Source organism: Leuresthes tenuis, unplaced genomic scaffold, assembly GCF_036924035.1.
Source record: "Leuresthes tenuis unplaced genomic scaffold, fLeuTen1.0.hap1 SCAF_7, whole genome shotgun sequence".
NCBI lineage: Eukaryota > Metazoa > Chordata > Actinopteri > Atheriniformes > Atherinopsidae > Leuresthes > Leuresthes tenuis.
Genome location: NW_027325361.1, coordinates 2,692,397 through 2,713,632, shown reverse-complemented (window position 1 = coordinate 2,713,632; position 21,236 = coordinate 2,692,397). Strand labels below are relative to the sequence as shown.

General features: G+C 41.2%; 2 protein-coding genes across 2 annotated transcripts in view; both read right to left on the bottom strand.

The window, feature by feature from the left end:
- The window catches only part of LOC140311517 (tripartite motif-containing protein 16-like), a 252,966-nt gene that overhangs the window by 169,280 nt on the left and 62,450 nt on the right, over positions 1-21,236 (bottom strand). The gene's annotated exons all lie outside the window — the stretch shown is intronic.
- LOC140311507 (growth arrest and DNA damage-inducible protein GADD45 beta-like) lies at positions 15,632-17,080 on the bottom strand. Its single transcript, XM_072388894.1, has 4 exons — positions 16,948-17,080; positions 16,743-16,844; positions 16,406-16,628; positions 15,632-16,237 (listed from the first exon to the last, which is right to left on the bottom strand). Exons 1-4 carry the CDS (start codon positions 16,989-16,991, stop codon positions 16,124-16,126), a joined length of 483 nt encoding a protein of 160 aa, XP_072244995.1. The 5' UTR covers positions 16,992-17,080; the 3' UTR covers positions 15,632-16,123.

The following is a 21,236-nucleotide window of genomic DNA, read 5'->3' as shown; positions in this document are numbered from 1 at the left end:
TAAACTCTAACCAGGTGACGTTGTTGTCTAAACTCAAACAGGAAGTGACAAAAATCTTTCAGTAATGTGGTGAGTTCCCTACTGAATAAAACCTTAAAGTTAAAAACAGATGTCCAAGCGCAGCACTTAGCGACGCCATCCACCCACTTCCTTACCTCCTCAAGGGGATTTTTATAAAGAAAACATTAAAGAACAACATTTGCGCTAATGTGAACACACTCAGATAAGTCTTAATAGAAGACAGAGCAAATGTATCATGAATCATGCCTCACTGGTCGGTCTTTCAAAGTATCCTGGCTTGGTCACACTTCTGCAGCGCACCACCTCGCCACAGGGGTCCCCCAAGGTTCAGTACTGGGACCTCTTCTCTTTGCCATATACACCAACTCACTGGGACAGATCACCCGATCTCATGGCTTCTCATACCAATGTTATGCTGATGATACCCAGCTCTATCTGTGATTCCCACCAGACGACCACTTGGTCTCAGCACGAATCTCAGACTGTCTTTCTGACATATCGACATGGATGAAAGCCCATCACCTCCAACTTAACCACTCAAAAACTCTATCGTTTGCAGAGGGGGCGGAGACATTCAGAAATGTATGAACATGCACCGCTACAGCTGCCGACTAAGATGCTACAACAACAAAGAAACGGGATTAAACGTTGAGAAACCTTCCAAGCATAACAACACAAGAGATCCAGACGTATGTTTTGAATCACAAAGTTAGCAGCATGTCTCCGATCGGTAAATATGCTCTGTGCCTTCTTGTGTGAGTAACTCCATGTTTGTGGAAGTAACAAAGTGATACTTTCATTGTCTTGTGTATAAATGTATCAACACAGAGTACTGTTAGCTCTCCTTAGCTATATAAAATGCGTTCATACGTCTAATGCCAACACAACACAGACATTTTAAAACAATTTAACTCATCACTTGTTGCTCAGACTTGTGCCCCTTTAGTGTTGGAACAGCCTCCACTTCCCCCTTCAGTTCCCCCATAAAACAAAAGGTCTTTTTTTTTAAACTGGTTTGGACTTCTGGTCTTTTTTAAGCTTTGGATGATGTTTCAGGTTATAATATATCATTTTAACACTGCAGAAAAGCCAGAAACCATAGAAAAGCATGCAATGGGACTTCATTGGTTTCCACATGAACCAGTTGGGACATGCAAATTATTTGAGGCAGATTTGCTAAAGCTTTACTCAGAGACATTTTAAAACAATTTAACTCATCACTTGTTGCTCAGACTTGTGCCCTTTTAGTGTTGGAACAGCCTCCACTTCCCCCCTCAGTTTCCCCATAAAACTGGTTTGGACTTCTGGTCTTTTTTTTAAGCTTTGGATGATGTTTCAGGTTATAATATATCATTTTAACACTGCAGAAAAGCCAGAAACCATAGAAAAGCATGCAATGGGACCTTATTGGTTTCCACATGCACATGCATGAACCAGTTGGAACATGCAAATTATTTGAGGCAGATTTGCTAAAGCTTTACTCAGAGACATTTTAAAACAATTTAACTCATCACTTGTTGCTCAGACTTGTGCCCTTTTAGTGTTGGAACAGCCTCCTCTTCCCCCCTCAGTTTCCCCATAAAACAAAAGTCGCGCTGGGTCTTTTTTTTTAAACTGGTTTGGACTTCTGGTCTTTTTTTTAAGCTTTGGATGATGTTTCAGGTTATAATATATAATTTTAACACTGCAGAAAAGCCAGAAACCATAGAAAAGCATGCAATGAGACTTCATTGGTTTCCACATGAACCAGTTGGAACATGCTAATTATTTGAGGCAGATTTGCTAAAGCTTTACTCAGAGACATTTTAAAACAATTTAACTCATCACTTGTTGCTCAGACTTGTGCCCCTTTAGTGTTGGAACAGCCTCCACCTCCCCCCTCAGTTTCCCCATAAAACTGGTTTGGACTTCTGGTCTTTTTTTTAAGCTTTGGATGATGTTTCAGGTTTTAATATATAATTTTAACACTGCAGAAAAGCCAGAAACCATAGAAAAGCATGCAATGGGACTTCATTGGTTTCCACATGAACCAGTTGGGACATGCAAATTATTTGAGTCAGATTTGCTAAAGCTTTACTCAGAGACATGTTAAATTATCTGCAAGTCCTTTTAATTTCTTACATACATAACACATCCATTTATAAAACTTAGACGCCTTAGACGGGTGGAGGAGGCAGAGCTGGCGGATAGCTGAGATGGAACAGTAAACATGAGACATACTTCAATACGTTCACACCATGTGGAAAAACTGACCCTCAGTCTGAGCTGACGTGGAGAGACTAAAACACATGAGGAGTCTTTCATTTCAAGGCTCAATGAGCAACATCCGTAATTATAATTAATATCAGTAAATATTTTGTGCTGGTTTAAATGTGAATATCACAGAGCTTGGGTCAGAGTATCAGATCAGTTTGGCAGTTTGGGCGAGCAGCTCCACCAACAATGTGTCTGCTGTCCCGTTGCTGCGGCAACGGCCAACACAACAGGTGGGGATCTCGGTTTTATTACCTGCTGCTGAGCGTGCGGACGGACACACCTGCAGCTCAGGGGGACTGACACGAAGACAGAAATAATCCTCTGATTGTTCACTTTGTCCCAGAAGTCCAGAAGCTTTTGGGGATTTTTAAACCAATGCAAACACAGCCGAAAACTCAGTGGACGTTCAGAGGTTTACGTTGAACCAACTGGAGATGCAACAGCTAATTAAATAGTTGGAAAAAGGATCTTTATTTGAAACATTTCTGTACTATTTATTTAATAAACCATCAAATAATAAGATTTGTTCACTTCAGACATCAAAAGTACTGTTTTTTTTTTAGGGATTATAGTTGTTGCTGAGGAAGAAAAAAGAAGATTTTAACTTTTTAATAAAAAGATATAGAGCCGCTGCTCCTCCACATAGAAAGGAGTCAGCTGAGGTGGTTCATCTGGTTAGGATGCCTCCTGGGAGGAGGCTCCGGGTCAGAACCAGAACTCTCTGGAGGGATTATATATCCCATCAGGCCTGGGAACGACTCGGGATCCTCCAGGAGGAGCTGGAGAGGGTCGCTTGGTATCTCTGGTTTTCCCTCCTGGATCCCTTTGTCTCCATGGATGGATGTTGATGCTAAAATGCAACTTGCAGGTTAATTTGAAAACTTAAAATGTAGAAACATGCAGAAAACCCCGTTGTTGTTTTTTTTAAATCAATATATCAATGAAAATATGTTTCTTCCTGTATGTTTCTACACTTTAAGTGAAGTTGTTCACCTGTGAGTTGCATTTAAAACAGTTTTAAGCAACAGAAAAGTAAGAATCTAACTCATTTTGGTTGTGACAAAAGGAAAAAGTCAGCCAGGGGATGCCCAAGGGGGTATTTTGCATTCTAGATAATATTTTGGAACCACTTCTTCAGCCACTAGTTTTGCATTTTGTCTCAAGCTGAATGTGATTCACACAACAACTGCACGTTTTAGTATTCTTGTGCACTGGCTGTTTTTGACAAAACTGTCCGGAATTGCCCAAATGCAATCTGACTTTTCAAGTTTTGATATGAGACTTCAGTTCTGTGGAATCTCAGGCCAGAAGTCAGAGTAGTAAAATCTGAAATGGAAACTTATCAGTCTGATAGCGACGCTCTGACAGGAAAGAATTCAGTCAGAGGTGGAGGAGAAAGTGAACTTCTGGTTTTACTGCCAGTAAATCCCCCCACAATCGGGCACGCCCCCTCAGTGCATGTTTGTGCTTCTGAGCTTGTGGGGACCCTCTTTTACCTTTCTTCCCCTCAGCCCTAAAACCAAGTCTGGCCCCTCAAGCGGAGCCTCCAAACTCTGAGAAATAGACTCTGTCCTCACAAGGTCTTCAACTCACACTGGACTTCACATAGACGGCTGTGGACGTGCACACACACACACACAGGAAGTGTTTTTATGGCTGGTTTGTGTTGCTGCAATTCAGACGGAGAACGAACTTGTGAACATTCAGCAGGGCAGAAATATCCTGTAATCATTAACCGAGGTCAGGATCAGAAACTAAAACGGACCAGCAGCTTTGTCTCCGACTTGAAGCTACTTATTTTAAAACCCCCACAGGAAACGGGACGACGCCACCGTCTGCAACCTGTTTCACGTGCACAGAGCTTTAAACTGACACTTTGTTGCAATGCAGATGATCACATGGACGCCTGAGCTTTTAAACTGTCTGAACCTGAAACAGAAACTAATTAAAGGACTAAAACCTTGAGCTTGTTTACATGACCTGCAAGCCAGCCGACTTCAAAGTTTGAGTTTTAGTTTTGTTTGTTTTTTATTTGCTCCCTTTACTGTCGAACACTAAAGGCGGAGAGATCAAGTCAAGAAATGTCCAGAAAGCTACAAGGACACATCTGCAGCGCATTAAACTGATGCAGTATGCAAAAGTAACTGTCGTCTGATCTGCTCATGCTGTAATGACAGGGCAGCGATGTTGATAAGATTTCTCATTTAAACACTCAAACACCGTGCTGGTGCTCTTGAGAGAAATATGCAGCTCCAGATCAGTTTTTCTGATTGGTTATCTGGTGCGTAGACCACCTTATCTATAATAGCTTATGTCCTTTTGTGGCCATTAAGTTTAATTTAGGCAATTTGTGTCTTTCTGTAGTTATTTTGTGTCTCTTTTGGAGTTTGTTTATGTCTGTTGCAGTTAATGTTGTGTTGTTTTTGTGCTCATTTAGTGTGGTTTAGCAGCACAGAGTTTTAAAAATGTAAGCTGTTGATGACCAGCTTCCCAATATGACATCGTGTGATTATAGAAGCTGGAACTTCATAGTGCCGGCCAGCAAATGCTCCGAGTTAAGACCAACAAGTCAGCACCGAAGTCCATAATGAGGACATAATCAGGACCGTTAAGTCCCAGTTAACTCATCACTTGTTGCTCAGACTTGTGCCCTTTTAGTGTTGGAACAGCCTCCTCTTCCCCCCTCAGTTTCCCCATAAAACTGGTTTGGACTTCTGGTCTTTTTTAAAGCTTTTAAGCTGTTTTTTTCAGTTTTTATTTGCAGCTGAACTCACTAAGTTGACAGCATGGTTGTGTATTTGTTGGTCAGAAACTGCTGCAGAGCTGAGAGCAAAGTCTGGTCTGCGCCGCTCAGCATCTGCAGCTTCCTGCTGCATCCGGCTGTGACGTCACACGAAGGCCGCTGCGTTCACTGACCGCCACCATTTTCCATTGAAATCATTTAATTTGTCTTATCAATGCGGTCCATAAACAATCTGCTGAATAACCTGCAGCTTTTGCCACATTAATGCATTGAATCAAGCATTAAAAAATCTGATTACTTGTTGAAGAAAAATATGCTGACGCTTGCAGAAGCAGAAGAAGAACGAGAAAAAAATCCACTGATAGGAAGAGAAAGCAAGTTACATTCCTGACATTCCTAAAAAGAAAGCAACACACAGTTTTTGTGTTGCAGCTTCAAGGACTGAAAAAAGACAGAAAAAGTCAGAATACTTCTCAAAACTCATTGTCAGAGATGAAATACTCGGCCTTTCCTCACGCCTGCTTGAAGCTACGCTTGATTGCACCACAAAGATTACGGCTGGCACGCACCAAAGTGTCTTCTATGCCGGCAGAATATGAAATAAAAGTCTGTGATCGTGATCCAAAACACAACAAACACACCGTCCATCTCCAAACCGTCGCGTGATGAGCGCTGCTTTGTGCTGTCATTCTGAGGGCTTTTTCATGTGGAAGAAGAAAAGTAAACAAAGATGAGTGAACTCTCTGTCACAGTCCAACACATTTCAACAGCCAAGCAGCTGCTGATAACAAGAAACAATCAGAGGCCTCCACCCTGGAGCTGCCACTGGGACTCCCCACTTGTCTTGATGGGAAAATCTTACCACGCTTACCAGGCTTATCCCAGAATGTTCTGAGAGGTTTTAGCTCAGCTTGCTGAGTAAAGCAGTTCACAGAATCCTGTCTTTACTGGTCAGAACAAAGGTCTAATTCTATGAATGAAGAAATCAGTTTCAAAAGCAAAATGATTAAAAGTCACTGAAAAGAACAGAAGCAGAAGAGTTCATGCAAGTCCCGGAAACTCGTATGTGGGCAGATCCAAAGGCCCCAAAGGGTCATCAAGCCTGTAGATCAGGGCTCACAGAAAAGTCAAAACAACCAAAAACAGACTAGAAAAGATACTTCAAGGTCAAAAAGAGGCAAAAAATAACACAAAGAATCAAGAATATGAAACAAAACCAATCCGAAAAGATGCTAAAAGGCAAAAAAAAAAGTCATAAAAACACGACGGATATAAACTTAGCACAATTTTTGTGTCAAAATATGACCAGAGACACACCGAAATAATGCAGATACACCTGAGAAACAAAAGATACCCAGAAAAAACAGAGCATGACCAAACAAACAGGCAGAAATACCACAGTGAGACATTAAGTCATTAACACCAGACAAAAAGGGGATGTGGGCCCTTCCATGTGTCTGTTCTTGGGGGCATGTTGTCTTAAAATTTGACTGCTTTATTCACTTCTTTATCTAGCTGTTCTAATTGTGGCTCAAAGCTGGCTCATTGTCTACATGTTGGCAGGTGTATGCAGGACTTAAAGTAATCTGTTGGTCATCCAGAACTGAAATGCAGGCGTTTTGACACTCTGGAGATGCAGAAAACATCAAAAACCTGAAGAAATCTGTTACTTTTTGGGTTTTTTATTGCGTTTCTTGTTATTCTGATTCTGCAGGGGTCGCTGCCTCTCACACATTCATCTGTGCTTCCTCTCCTCCTCCCTCCTCCTCCTCGTGACTCATCTCTCCGGCGGTCCTGATGCAGCCTTACATGGTCAGTGACGCAGCAGCAGGATCTCCCTACGTAACACGCCGACGTTTCGCTCGGTTCAGCCTCAGCTCCTCATCACATACAGACAAATACAGTTTTGAGCTCCCACCGACTGCCTCGGCTTGCCCGGCGGCCCAATCAGCATGCTCCATCTGTTTCCACGGTGACGTGACGCAGTGACAGAACGGAGCCTCCTCACAGCTTGTGGATGCTGCCACTGAAACACAAATAGCTGCTGGAATGATACACTGAGCTGCTTTTAAACCCTCCAAAAATAAAGCTGCTATTACAGAGAATGTGTGATCTGATGGAAACGCTCAAAGTGTTGTCACTACTATCAAGATGACAGCTCGCACTGTGTCATCACTACTCCCTACACAGGAAGGACGTAGATAAAGATGAGAATACGGGGAACCTTAAAATCAAGTTCGTCAGTTTCCACCAAAATTACCCAATTTACTAAAATGACTCAGAAGACCTGCCATGTCTCTGGTGAAGTTTTCACCACATAGTCACCACAGAATCATCTGGACTCAAGGAAAGAAGACGTGTTGTCGTCAGCTTTTATTACTGTCCTAAAGTCTTTGGTCCAAACCAGCAAAGACGGGTCTGCAACTGTCCACATCAAGTCTAAAAAGTGCCAAATTTAGACCTAAAGCTGGAAAATGAGGGCTCAAATCAAGACCAACCAATCCCAAATCCAGTCTTAAAGCCAAGACCAATGAGTCCCTGATCTTAATCAAGTGATTAAACATGAAGACATGAAACCATCATGTGTCCATTCAGGTCCAAAATCAGGTCCAATAAGTCCATAATCAAGTTTTGAGACTAATCTCTGCCTCAATACATACCGAAACAGTCCTCAAGCTGTCATGAATTGTAAAAATGGCTTCCATGAGCATGAGCATCGTAAAAAGAATGTATTTCCGTCCTCATTCTGATCAGTTTTAAACCTTTAGGCCATGACGTGTTGTCGTCAGCTTTTATTATTATCCTAAACCAGCAAAGACGGGTCTGCAACTGTCCACATCAAGTCTAAAAAGTGCCAAATTTAGACCTAAAGCTGGAAAATGAGGGCTAAAGTCAAGACCAACATGTGTCCAACGAATCCCAAATCCAGTCTCAAACCAAGACCAATAAGTCCCTGATCTTAATCAAGTGATTAAACATCAAGACATGAAACCATCATGTGTCCATTCAGGTCCAATAATTTCTCAATTGATTTTATGTCCATGTGACATTATTGTGGTTATTAATTTGTGTTTCCCTGTTCCAGCAGGTATCCTTTGAATGGTGTTATGGTGTTTTCCCCCCCTCTTTTCCCTCTTTTCTGTCTTCTCAAACCCCAGCTGGTCGAGGCGGATGGCCACCCTTCCTGGTTCTGGTTCTGCCAGAGGTTTCTTCCTGGTTCTGGTTCTGCCAGAGGTTTCTTCCTGAGTCTGGTTCTGCCAGAGGTTTCTTCCTGGTTCTGGTTCTACCAGAGGTTTCTTCCTGGTTCTGGTTCTGCCAGGTTTCTTCCTGGTTCTGGTTCTGCCAGAGGTTTCCTCCTGGTTCTGGTTCTGCCAGAGGTTTCTTCCTGGTTCTGGTTCTGCCAGAGGTTTCTTCCTGGTTCTGCCAGAGGTTTCTTCCTGGTTCTGGTTCTGCCAGAGGTTTCTTCCTGGTTCTGCCAGAGGTTTCTTCCTGGTTCTGGTTCTGCCAGGTTTCTTCCTGGTTCTGGTTCTGCCAGAGGTTTCTTCCTGGTTCTGGTTCTGCCAGGTTTCTTCCTGGTTCTGCCAGAGGTTTCTTCCTGGTTCTGGTTCTGCCAGAGGTTTCTTCCTGGTTCTGGTTCTGCCAGGTTTCTTCCTGGTTCTGGTTCTGCCAGAGGTTTCTTCCTGGTTCTGGTTCTGCCAGGTTTCTTCCTGGTTCTGCCAGAGGTTTCTTCCTGGTTCTGCCAGAGGTTTCTTCCTGGTTCTGGTTCTGCCAGAGGTTTCTTCCTGTTAAAGGGAGTCGTTCCTTTCCACAGTCCCTCAGGCTCAGGACGGGAGATTGGACTGAAGACAAGTTTCGGTCCAATCTGTTGGTTTCCTTAGCTCGGATATTATTTTTTGAATTGGCTCCATATGAATTAATTGGATTATGATTACAATGAATTGAATTCCAATTGGCTTGAATTGGACTATATTATTTAAGTGCCTTGAGATGATGATTGTTGTAATCTGATGCTATATAAATAAAATTGAATTGAATAAGGACTTGACACAGAAGTATAAATCGGCCTTGAGTTCTTCCCCGAAACAATAGCATCAAGTTGCAAATCTTTAGTCCCAAACCAAGACCATGACGTTCCTGACCAAAACCAACAAGTAGCCAATCAAGAAGATCATGTTCCACAATTAGCAGCAGGTCATAGATCAAATCTACAGCCAGGACTTTTAATCTCGAGGCAGAAGATAAAGTCCTGGACCAAGAACAGCAGCTCTTAGCTCGGCTTTAGATGTGTTATGAGGGGCAACAAGTCCACAGTCCTGTAGACTTATAGGAAAGTGTTGTTGCTGCTTGAATATCTGCATTTTGAAAACATGAAATACATGTTTATCTGTTTGTGAACGTGTGGAATGTAACCCCAGGGAGTAACGTAGTGTACTTATTCCACAGTACACTGTGGCCCGAGTGTCGAAGCATGAAAACTAAAGACATTCACACAAACACACCCAGGACTAATTGTGGGTGTGTGGACATTTTTTCCTCCACATTAGCGACACCTCGTCACTTTCTGCTGCAGTCATGTGACCTCAGCTCTGATGTCAGAACAGCCTGTGCTGTCAGGGTGTGAGCGGCTCGACTTTGGCTTCAGGTCCTCATCCGCTGGTGTTTACTATGTTTGTGTAACCATGACAACCGTCCTTTACAAACCTTGGCTGCACAGCGAGTTCCTCAAACTTGCAGAACGGGTTGTGCACGGATTCATTCTTCCAATAAAATGCACATGTCGCATATTTCTGCTGTGAATCTACTCTTGCAGATGTTTACAGATGCAGCAATTAATCAGTTATTAATCAGTTTTTCCAGTTAGAACTGCTGAATGTTGCTTGCAATATACATTTCTATGAATAATCTTTGAATTTCAGTCACTATTTGCATCGTGTTTATCTCACCCGTTCTTTTAAACTTAATGTCTCGTTAACAACATGAAAAACCTAGAAAGAAAAAGATTTTTAAACATGATTTTCAAGGAAAAGAGCCGCTGCCTCAGAGTTCTGTTCGGAAAAGATTCACAAGGCTTCAGAACAGGTGAAACCAAAACTTTCGAAAGTGAAACTATCACAGAGCACGGCTCAAAGTACAAAGAGAGCTAAAAAAAAAACCTAATCTAACAGGTTAAAGGTGTGAACGAAGCTGCGTCACAGAGGCTCCGTGACGGAGAGAAAAACAATGAAAAACACGTGACGTAGGCCAAATATCGACAGTGGAAAGTGTTAAAACTTGAGTAAACACCATTATTGACATGTTGCTGACTAATTCTGAGTTTGAAATGAGTGTCTAAAACATGTAGCTTAAGGGAAATTAAGATATGAGTCAGAAGTCTCAGTTTGGACAGCAGGGGAGGGTTTCTGATCGGGAGTTAAGGTAAAAGCTGCTCAGCACAGGCCACAAGAGAGATTTTCTCCACCTAAAACAACTAAAAAATGCCAAATATTGTACATTTTACACTGTGTAACTTTTGCATCCAACAGTTTTGTTACTATTTTCTCAACCAGAGAGAATCTGTGCAGCTGTGATTCAGTCTATTCCCTAAAATACCATCTCAGAGATACCAGAAATGAAGAGAAAGCCCTTTAAATTTAAGCATGATGCCCAGAAATAAGCTGTTTCACAAGTCTGATGAACTCACCTGATTAGCAGAGATCAACAGTCAGTCTTCAGCTCAGATCATCACAACAAAGAATATAAACTGATGCAAAAGGGATATAATAAGATATAGATTGATGCTCGAGTTACTTTTAACTTCACTTTTCTATCCGCTAAATTCCCTGTGATTCTCCAAACTTAGATTAGTCTGGAGCAGTCCTCCTTTTTGCAGAGTTAATGAGCTAATTTCCCTTCAGGAATCAAGGAGAAGACGTCATTATAACCCATCAGCTGTGTTGTTGGTGGCCATTTAGATGATGGGTTATAATGACGTCTTCGCTCCACTTTGTCGCATCTGGTTAATGTCTGAATGGGTTTTTGGTTGCATGAATATGCATCCTTATGAAATGTGACTCGGATATCGTCCCTCTGCTCATATTTCCAGATAAATTTAGATCTGTTTTGTTTGTGTTACACATCTCAGATGCTATCTGAGGTTCATTTAGAGGCTAACGCCCCGCTAAGAGGCTTCAAACTCTAACATTAACTGGACTGAAATTATCCGCAGCATCGCTTTAACAATGTCTGGATTCCAGAAAACTACATCTCATTTGTGTACTTTCTATTTTCTAACGAGTGACAAAGTAACATTTAAATATTTTATTGTGTGCCTGCTTCAAAAAGGAGATTTCTAACTTAAAGTTGTAACTTAAGGATGCTGTTTGGGTCCATTTAGCCATTTAGATGGCGAGGTGACCATTGATGACCTTGATCTCCAAACAAAGGGGCACCTTACCTGCTAGGATATTATTTTTTGAATTGGCTCTATATGAATGAATTGGATTCCAATTGGCTTGAATTGGACTATATTATTTAAGTGCCTTGAGATGACAGTTGTTGTAATCTGGCGCTATATAAATAAAATTGAACTGAATAAGGACTTGACACAGAAGTATAAATCGGCCTCCAGTTCTTCAGGACAATCAGGTCAAAAATCAAGGACCAAAAAGCCCCGAAACAATAGCATCAAGTTGCAAATCAAATACAGAGTCCAAACTTTAGTCCCAAACCAAGACCATGATGTTCCTGACCAAAACCAACAAGTAGCCAATCAAGAAGATCAAATTATGAGACAATCATGTTCCACAATAAGCAGCAGGTCATAGATCAAATCTACAGCCATGACTTTTAATCTCAAGGCAAAAGATAAAGTCCTGGAATGGAAAACATCACAATTTGCCTTAAAATGGACCCAAACAGCATCCTTAAGTTACAACTTTAAGTTAGAAATCTCCTTTTTGATGCAGGCACACAATAAAACATTTAAATGTTACTTTTTCACTCGTTAGAAAATAGAAAGTACACAAATGAGATGTAGTTTTCTGGAATCCAGACATTGTTAAAGCGATGCTGCGGATAATTTCAGTCCAGTGAATGTTAGAGTTTGAAGCCTCTTAGCGGGGCGTTAGCCTCTAAATCAGGGGCCGGGAACATATGGCTCGCTAGCCAGGTGTGGCTCTTTTGATGATTGCATCTGGCTCGCAGATAAAACAAAATATTCTCACTTGTTTTAATCCATCCATCGATTTTTCATGTCCTGTTCAGGGCTGCAGGAGCATTATTTTAATTGGATGATACTGGACTACGTTGGCAGCGTAAAACAGGTAAACGGCCCCTTTTGAATCAGTCTGCTCGGTCATTAGCTCAAAGCTAACCCTTCGACGAAGAAGATGGCCAAAAGAAAAAAAGATGACGAGTATCGTACATTTCAGGCCGAATGGACTGAAGAATTCGCCTTTGTGGAGAGAGCAAATTCTGCGGTGTGTCTAATTTGCAAAGACAAAATTACATCGATGAAACGGTCGAATGTAAAGCGGCACTTCGACACGCGCCATGCTGCCTTAGCATCAAAATACCCGGCAGGAGACAGCAGAAAGAAAGCGAGCCAAGAGCTACTGAGCAGGGTACAAGCAGCCAGCAGCAACCCGGCAAGGTGACTATAATTCTGCTAGCTTTGCTGGATCTTTAGCAATAGTGAGGAACGGAAAACCATTCACAGATGGCGAGTATGCTAGTAAATAATATGCTAATATATGCTAATAAATAATATGCTAATAAATTCAGAGGCTTATTATACTGACATTTAGTTGAATTCACTTTTAAAATATATTATATGGCTCTCATTGAAATAAATTTCCAAATTTTTTGCTTTCATGGCTCTCTTAGTCAAAAAGGTTCCCGACCCCTGCTCTAAATGAACCTCAGACAGCATCTGAGATGTGTACACACTAATAACACAAACAAAACAGATCTAAATTTATCTGGAAATATGAGCAGAGGGAACATATCTGAGTCACATATCATAAGGATGTATATTCATGCAACCAAAAACCCATTCAGACATTAACCAGATGCGACAAAGTGGAGCGTTTGGCAACCAAATCTTTATCCTTTCACACAGATTCTGCACTTTCCAACATAGATATCTGTTTCTGATGATTTTGTTGTAGTGAAATTATCATTAAACTGGACTTAAAGCCCAGTGGAACTTGGTTTTATGTTGTTAGACCATTTTAAAGCAGCTGATTGGCTAAGCCAGGGTGTCCCCCGCCTGTAGGAGTTTGCCGTACTACACATTATTTGTCGCCATGCCCAGCCCCAGCAGTGATGGGCCAGATGCCAAAACCAACAATCCTGTGCAGCCCTCGTCACCTCCAACAGGATGTGACATCAGGATATGACATCACGGGCAGAGGTTGGTGTTGTTTGTGCAGTTTGAGCCCATCAACTTTAACACACTCCCACAGCGAGAAGAACTCAGCGTTCTTTGTGTTTACAGAGATGTATTACGTTCTGGGGCAGAAAATAGGTCAAGAACATGATAAAAACTTGCTTTTTGTTCCTTGAATTTGGAGAGGAATCCTGCAAGAAACATCCTGAACATGTTGTACTGTTTTACCAAAACAGGCTTCACTCAGAAGTCGATACTTAACGCTATTTAATCATTTTAAAATCTGCGAATGTGCAAAGAGTTTCAGCAGACTGAGCAAGGCAGCTTTTAGGATGATGGTTCAACTCTCACAAGACAGAAATAATCTCCGCACACCCCCAGGCATCTCCATGGGAACCGAGGCGGTGTGAAAATGTCCACCAACACACTCCTCGTCCATTTTTATCCCACAGAGTTAAGACTGAAGCAGAGATTGTGCATCACTGGTACTTAGTGAGAACTGTCCATCCACACGATCAATTACATCTCCCTCTAAATACTCCAAAAACCTCTCTTTTAAAGTCATGACTCATGGAAAATTTACAAGAACATAAGCAGGAATATGATGAGCTGGATCTGAGGCAGATCTTTGTGATAAAAGTCAAATATTTAATGAATGATGAGCTGTTTCTAAGCAGAAATGTTTCCGTTTGTTCCTAATTGCTTCTAATATGGAAACAAGCATCTGGCTTCTTATGAGGATGAAATATTTTTGTGTGGTTGGACCGTTTATTGATTGAAATACATGTTTTCATATCTTTCTTTTGGGCTTTATATAAACTGATAATCAGAGATGTTTGTGAGCTACTTTGGTGAAGACACAAAGAGATATAGTTTGCTTTTTCGCTGCCTTTACAGCTCTGTTAATAGCAGCCGGTTTCAGGGAGCAACTCAAATCCACTTATTCTTCAAGGTGTGCCTCTCAGAGAAAGCATACGGTATCCAGCTCGTATGCTAACCCTTCAAACTCAGGGAAAAATACTTGATTGGCTATTTTATTATCAAATAATTACATGTTCTTTGTCTACAGGCCGACTTTGGACACTCTTTCTGGAACAATCTCATCAATTGAGAGCATTGAACTGGTCCAGATTGATAAAATAGTGCAGATAGAAATGCTGGTAAATAGTTTCTGCAAAGGCTACGTTTAAAGAGCTTTTCAGGGCTTTCGCCTCCTTTTTTTAGTCCTAATAGCAAAATTGCTTTAGCTTTTCTGATGGTACATTTAATAACAAATTAGAAATTGGAATTTCCAACTTTCAACTGGGAAAACATTTAAAAAATAAGTCAGATTTCACTTAAACATTAGCATCTTTCTTTCTTGGGTGAACAATAAAACTGCGAAATTGCAAATTTGCAATTAATAGCAAAGCAACAATTTTGACTTTTTGGTTTTAATTTACAGTGAATGACACCCAGATATATTTTAAAAGTCCCTTTTAATGAAGTCTAAGCAGCAAAAGTGCAGATATTTTGACCTTTAGTCCAAAATACCCACCAAGACAGTACTCATTTGAGACCTTTCACACCGTTTGTTGGACTAATAACATTTAAAAAATAAGTCAGATTTCACTTAAACATTATTATTATCATCTTTCTTTCTTGGGTGAACAATAAAACTGCGAAATTGCAAATTTGCAATTAATAGCAAAGCAACAATTTTGACTTTTTGGTTTTAATTTACAGTGAATGTCACCCAGATATATTTTAAAAGTCCCTTTTACTGAAGTCTAAGCAGCAGAAGTGCAGATATTTTGACCTTTAGTCCAAAATACCCACCTAGACAGTACTCATTTGAGACCTGTGCAGTAAACAGTCTCCTTTGTCCCACTGTTTGTTGTTCTGATAACATAATGAGGAGGTTTACTTCGGGGGAAACTTGGTTTTATTCAAGCAGTTGTCTCCAATACATACAGGAAGTCTTTGAATGTGGATTCTTTAGCATAAGCCCCTGGTTCCAGCTGATTTAGCTGTTAAACGAGAGTAAACCCCACTTTAGCTAGTATTAGGTTTAATTCAACACCATCTAAACTAAATTTTAAGGCAGTTTGGTTATAGAGACTCGTGGGACCCTCGGTTACAGAAGTCCTTGAATAGGAATGTGTCCCCATAGGCACAAATGTCCTCAGTGTTAGGTCCCCACAAAGACACCAAAACACGCACACACACACACACACACGGATGAACCACTCAGGAATCTGAAATTTCTGTCAATAATTTATTCAGATAAAGTCAACATGTGGATCCTCTTCTCACTTATATATTAATCTTCTCACTTAAATAAGCAGACATGGCGTCAGTGTGTAACAGAAAACAGGCTAATGATTGTTCTGAAGTTCATGTGCGTGCGCACAGGTGAGCGGAACACCTGCAGCTCGGTCCAGAGCTCCACGTGCAGCTCCTCAGTTCATTCATTCATGCATCAGTTCAGTTAGTGACATTCAGCTGTTGTCACTTCAGTAAAACGTCTCCCACTCCGCAGCTCCGCGACCCGCGGCCTCCAGCCGGGTCCGGTCCGGCTGTCAGAACCAAAATCTGGACCGGATCAGTCACCCATCCACGCGAGTTCGGTCTGGTCGCGCAGCTTCTCTCAAACACCGTTACTCCTCTTCGGAGGAGGAGGACTGGCCGTTCGGGTTATTGTAACTCTTTCTCACCGCTCCTCAGCGGTCTGGCTCGGTTCGGTCCGGTTCGACTCAGCGGTCCAGCAGCTCCAGGCAGGGAACCCACTGGTTCCTGCAGCGGCTTTCCTCGCAGAAGTTGCTGACGTCCTGCAGGGCCTGGCACTGCAGCGGCTGCACGGGCGGGTTCTGCAGAGCAAAGCGGGGCGGACGGTTAGACTCCCGGAAGCAGCGTCAATTTATTCATCTAAGATCGTGTTTCAACTTGTTTTAGTCATGCAAGACCTTCCCAAAGTACAGAACCAACGCTTCATAAATGTAAAAGTCATGCAGCAGAAGGACAAAGGGCGGACTTACAGTGACCAGGATGCAGTGCAGGTCCCGGGGCTCGTTCCCGTTGCTGTCCTCGGTGTCCTCCCCGAGCAGCTGAGCCAGCCGCCTCATGCCGGACACGCGCAGGATGTTGATGTCGTTGTCGCAGCAGAAAGCCTGAAGCAGCGTGAAGTGGATCTGCAGCGCGATGTCATCCTCATCCTCCTCATCTGTGGCGAGGACGCACAGGACCACGCTGTCCGGATCTCTGCGTGCAACAAGAGGAGGACAGACCCGGTGAGTCTCAGCGCCGCCACGTTGCATTTCAGAAGCTGCAGCTACGCATTTCTGTCTTTTTACGCAAAATAAAACTCATACTTACACATTCATGAGTTTGGCTGACTCGTAGACTCCAACTGTGAGGCAGTCCTGCCGCTGAGCCGCGACCAGCAACTCCTCCAGAGCTTGACTCACCGTCTCCATCCTGCAGAGACACGGAGGCGGTTAGAAATGTGGCCGAAACCGGCAGAGCGAGCACAGAGCGGCTCCAAAGTGCGAACATACACACCAAACAGGACTCTACTTACTTTTTGTCGGTGCTGTTGGATCCAACAACCTCTTCCAGGGTCATACTGAAGTCAGTAAAATAATCCACAAGATCCAGGATAAGAACAAATATCCACAGCGCTCGCAGAGAGGCGGCTGTCCCGATAAATGACAGAAATAAAGTCCCAACAAGCGGTAATCCAGCTCGGTATAAAGTCCTTTCGGTGTCCGCTGAGCTCTGAAATATTCCCGTCTGTGAGTGAGATGCTTTCTGCCTTTTAGAGCCGAAACTCTTCCCTTTTATACCTGCGTCTGCAGGGGGCGTCACCGCACGCAGCCGCTCGCTCCCTGATTGGTCGAACGCTATCAAAGGATTCTCTGTGCCGTGCAGCTATTGGCTGAGCGCGCAGCTCATAGTGGCGAGCCCACGTGGGTGGTTTCGGAGAATCCCCCGCACACATTCTCCCCCGGTTGTTTGCTGGGAGTTTTTTTCTTTCTGAGCAGAGGAATTTCCAGACTTTCCTCCTCCCTGCTCGCAGAAATCGTCCCCGCTGCAGAACTCTGTTAAAGCTGCGCTCATTCCACGCGAGAACGTGCACGAACGCCCCAAAAACAGACATAATGTACTCCGCTTTACATAGAAACTCAGAGGGGAAACTGGGGCTGGTGACCGGCCCCGTGGCAGCGCACGCTCTGGGTTGTGTAACCGCAGCCTGCAGCAGGTTGTGCAAGACGGGGGTTAAAAATATGGACATTTCTCATAAACACGAGGATTTCAGATGATGCTTTTGTTTCTTTTTCACTTCACAAATGAAGGTTTGTTTTCCGCTTTCTGGCCTAAAACACCCGAACAGGTCAGAGGATCTCAGCCTGCAGCGGCGTGCAGGACGCAGCGCTTCACGGGTTAAATAAAAGTCTAAATAAAAGTCATATTCGGCTCTTTGCATGGATGCATTTTTGCACGGAAGCAGCTCGGCCTGCAGAGAACAGGTCTCAGAGTCCCTCCAGCGGCGCCACGGTGGCGCTGCAGCGTGAAACCATCCAAGACATGTCTCTGCAGAACCGGTTTCACACAGATGGGGGGGAGAGTCCCGCAGTCCTGATTCTATGAAAGGCCTTCAGGGCTTTGCATGATTCTGGGGCTTTTTAGAGGAGTTTCGTGCTTATTTGAGGCTGTTTGTTGCTTTCAGATGTTCTGGGAGTCTCCGATGATCAGCTGAACGTGGTTCGTGAAATGAAACTGCAGGTTGCGCTTCAGTTTAATAAGAATTACACATCAAATACAGCAGTTTTTCACACTCTGGAGGCTTCAAGAGATCAGCTTGGAAACAAATCCCTCGATTATTATCATTATAATACATAATGAGAGCTGAAAAAAGTCAGATTAAAGGTTGATAAACCGTTAATGTGAAGAGGTCCTGCTTTATGGAGACGTTTAATTAACATTTAAAGCTTGAAATGAAGGATTTAGAATCCTTTGACTCCTCCAAAAACTCATGAATTTCACGATTAATCTCATTTTATTGGGTTGTTTCATGCAAAACTAATGTTCAGTTTATGGGATTTTCTCTGAGAAACTTTCAACTTGTTTCATAGAATTAATATTTAGGTGCAAAGAAAAATAGAAGTTCAGGGTTTGTATCTTTACTGCTAATAAGAAAGTAGTTTTACGCATGAAATGACAGATTTAAGCTCGTTAAAGGGGTTAAATGATGAGTCTGCGTGAGCCAGCAGCTCATATATAAATGCAGAAGCATCTTCAGCGTTTAGTGAGTGCATTTCATCAATATGAACATGTGAAAGGGGAAGTTTGGAGCCACAGCTGCAAATAAAGTCACAAAATAAACGTTTTTCTTATTCAAAGTTGTGGGATTAAACAACAGAAATAAAGTTTAGCTTTAAATCTGTTTCCTGCTTGGAAGAGAGCATTAAACAGTGAATATTCTGATTGAATGAGTCCTCTCATCATGCAGAAAGTAAGAGTTTCAGTGGTGTGACTGCGCCACCTGCTGGCAGCTTTTCAAAGGAAGAAATCTCAGATAAAGGCAGGAAAAGAGGAAATAACTTCTTCTCTTTTGGTTTGTTGAGTTACTGGATGATTGGTGTGTTTTTTACTCACAAAAACACTCAACAAATGAGCCAAAATAAGCACCAAAATGTTGCTTTCTGACATTTTCAGACATTAATTACGTAAAAGGCTCAAAACTCGCCCATCTGAGCTCGGTTCAGTGAGTTTTCAATCATTTACTCATGTGATCAGGTGTGATTTGTGCGTCTCTGGTGAACTTTTCCCACATTTTCCACCTTTTTCCTTTGTCTTCATCTTCTTGCTCCATCTTGTTTTCTTTGGGGCTGTTTTCATTGATTAAACTTCCATCAGTTTTCACTTTGTCTCATAATTAATTCGTTTTTATTTGGGAATGAATGGCTTCAGTGTCTGATGTCTGAACTTTACTTAAAACAGTTTATTCTCATCGTGTAAATCAGCTCAAACAGAAGCGAGCATTTTGTCTATTTATTTATTTATTTAGCTTCTACTTAACAAGGAAAATCACTTTTTAAAGGTTCAGAATATTCTTTTATGAGAGTGCATCTGCAGCGGTTCAATTAAATCAGTTAAATTAATTTAAACTCATTTAAACAACACATTTACCCCCAAAACACCTAAAACATTAATATTTAAGGGGGAAATTTTTGCTATTTTGCTTTGTTTTGTTTGTTTTTATTCGAGTAAATGAAAATTTGACTGATTCATTGATCATTTGATTGATTTGGGCACTTTGACGGCCGGATGTTACTCAGTAGCTGTGATTTAATTAATAATGGACACATTTTTCACATTAAAACACAAACTGATGTTAAAAGAAATCCATGAAAGACTAAAAGAAGCCCCTCAAACGCACAATGAAACAGGATTTAAAGGCTATTAAGTGATTGAGTATTGATCTGCAGCTGATGAGGCTCATTAACAGCCAATCACAGCTATTGTTACAGACAGAAACTGATCACATGACACTGAAGCTTTGATGATGAAATCAATCATTGATCCAAGTTGTAATGACACCAGATCACATGACCACACTGATAAAGTATCAACAGTTTCACTGATTATTGATCATCGCAGCTCAATTTATTTATCTTTTTAAGCTATAAAATGAGATTCTGCTGTTAAATAATCAGATATTAAGAAACTTTTAAGATTTAAAGTTAAACGCTGATAGATTTTCTAATAATTTATGGATGAACATTGAATTAAAGATTTAACTTTAAAGGGAAAGTTTAATTTCCAGTCACAAATTAAAGGTTTATTTAATATTTTCAGACTCAAAAATGAAGTTAACAAGGTTCTGATAATAAAACTTTTCAGTTAAAAGTTTTTATGACTGTTAAAAGTATAAAAATAAACTCTAAGATTCAAGTTTAATGAGGCAACATTGTTTTTCACATTTTATCAAATTTTAAATGTTTAATAGAACAAAACTACCAACGATGAAAATGTGCAAATGTCTCATGATAAAACTGCAAAAAACTGGAGTCAAAGAACAAAATAACAAGTTTTCAGGTGTAAAATTAACCAATAATGTATGAAACAAACATTTAAGGGCTTTTCAATATAGTTTGAATAGTTTAGATTATACTTAAGTGGACTTTTAATGTTAAGGCCTGAAACTATAATGTAGTCATGTGTAATGTACACATTAAATGATCAGGAACATAAAGGTTTCAATAAAATATATAAACTTTAAAAATACGAATTAAAACCTACAAAATAGCAAATAATTTGATTGAAAATAAAAGTTGAATGGGTTCTTATTTGGGTAAATAAATGTTTTTTCTTACAAAATGTACATGATATAAGTGTTAATTATGTGTTTTTTTAAGGTTTAAATTAAAAACTGAACTTTAAAGGCATTAAATCAAAGTTTCATCGTTCTCCTACTTTTTTTACCTATAAAGAATATTTTATATATAATGTATGTAAAGTGAACTAAGCCACAGTTCAGAATCCGCAAAGTGACGAATGGCACCTTTAATTATATGTTTAATTAGAAACTCTCCTGCTGGTTTACACTCTGCAGTCTGCAGGTTTTCCCCTCATTAACAAGTGATTTCCATCTCACACCTTCTTCAGATCACTGGTTTATCCTCCAAGGTCTGAATACACAGTCTGCGTTATTCATTTCTCTTCATCCTTCATCCTCTTACTTCTTTTACTGATCACGGACTGAGCTGCTGAAACAACAAACACAGGAAAAACATCAATAATCGTGTCTGCTCCTCATCGAAATCCACATTTAAATCCAAATGTAGCTTTTAACCTAAATGAAGT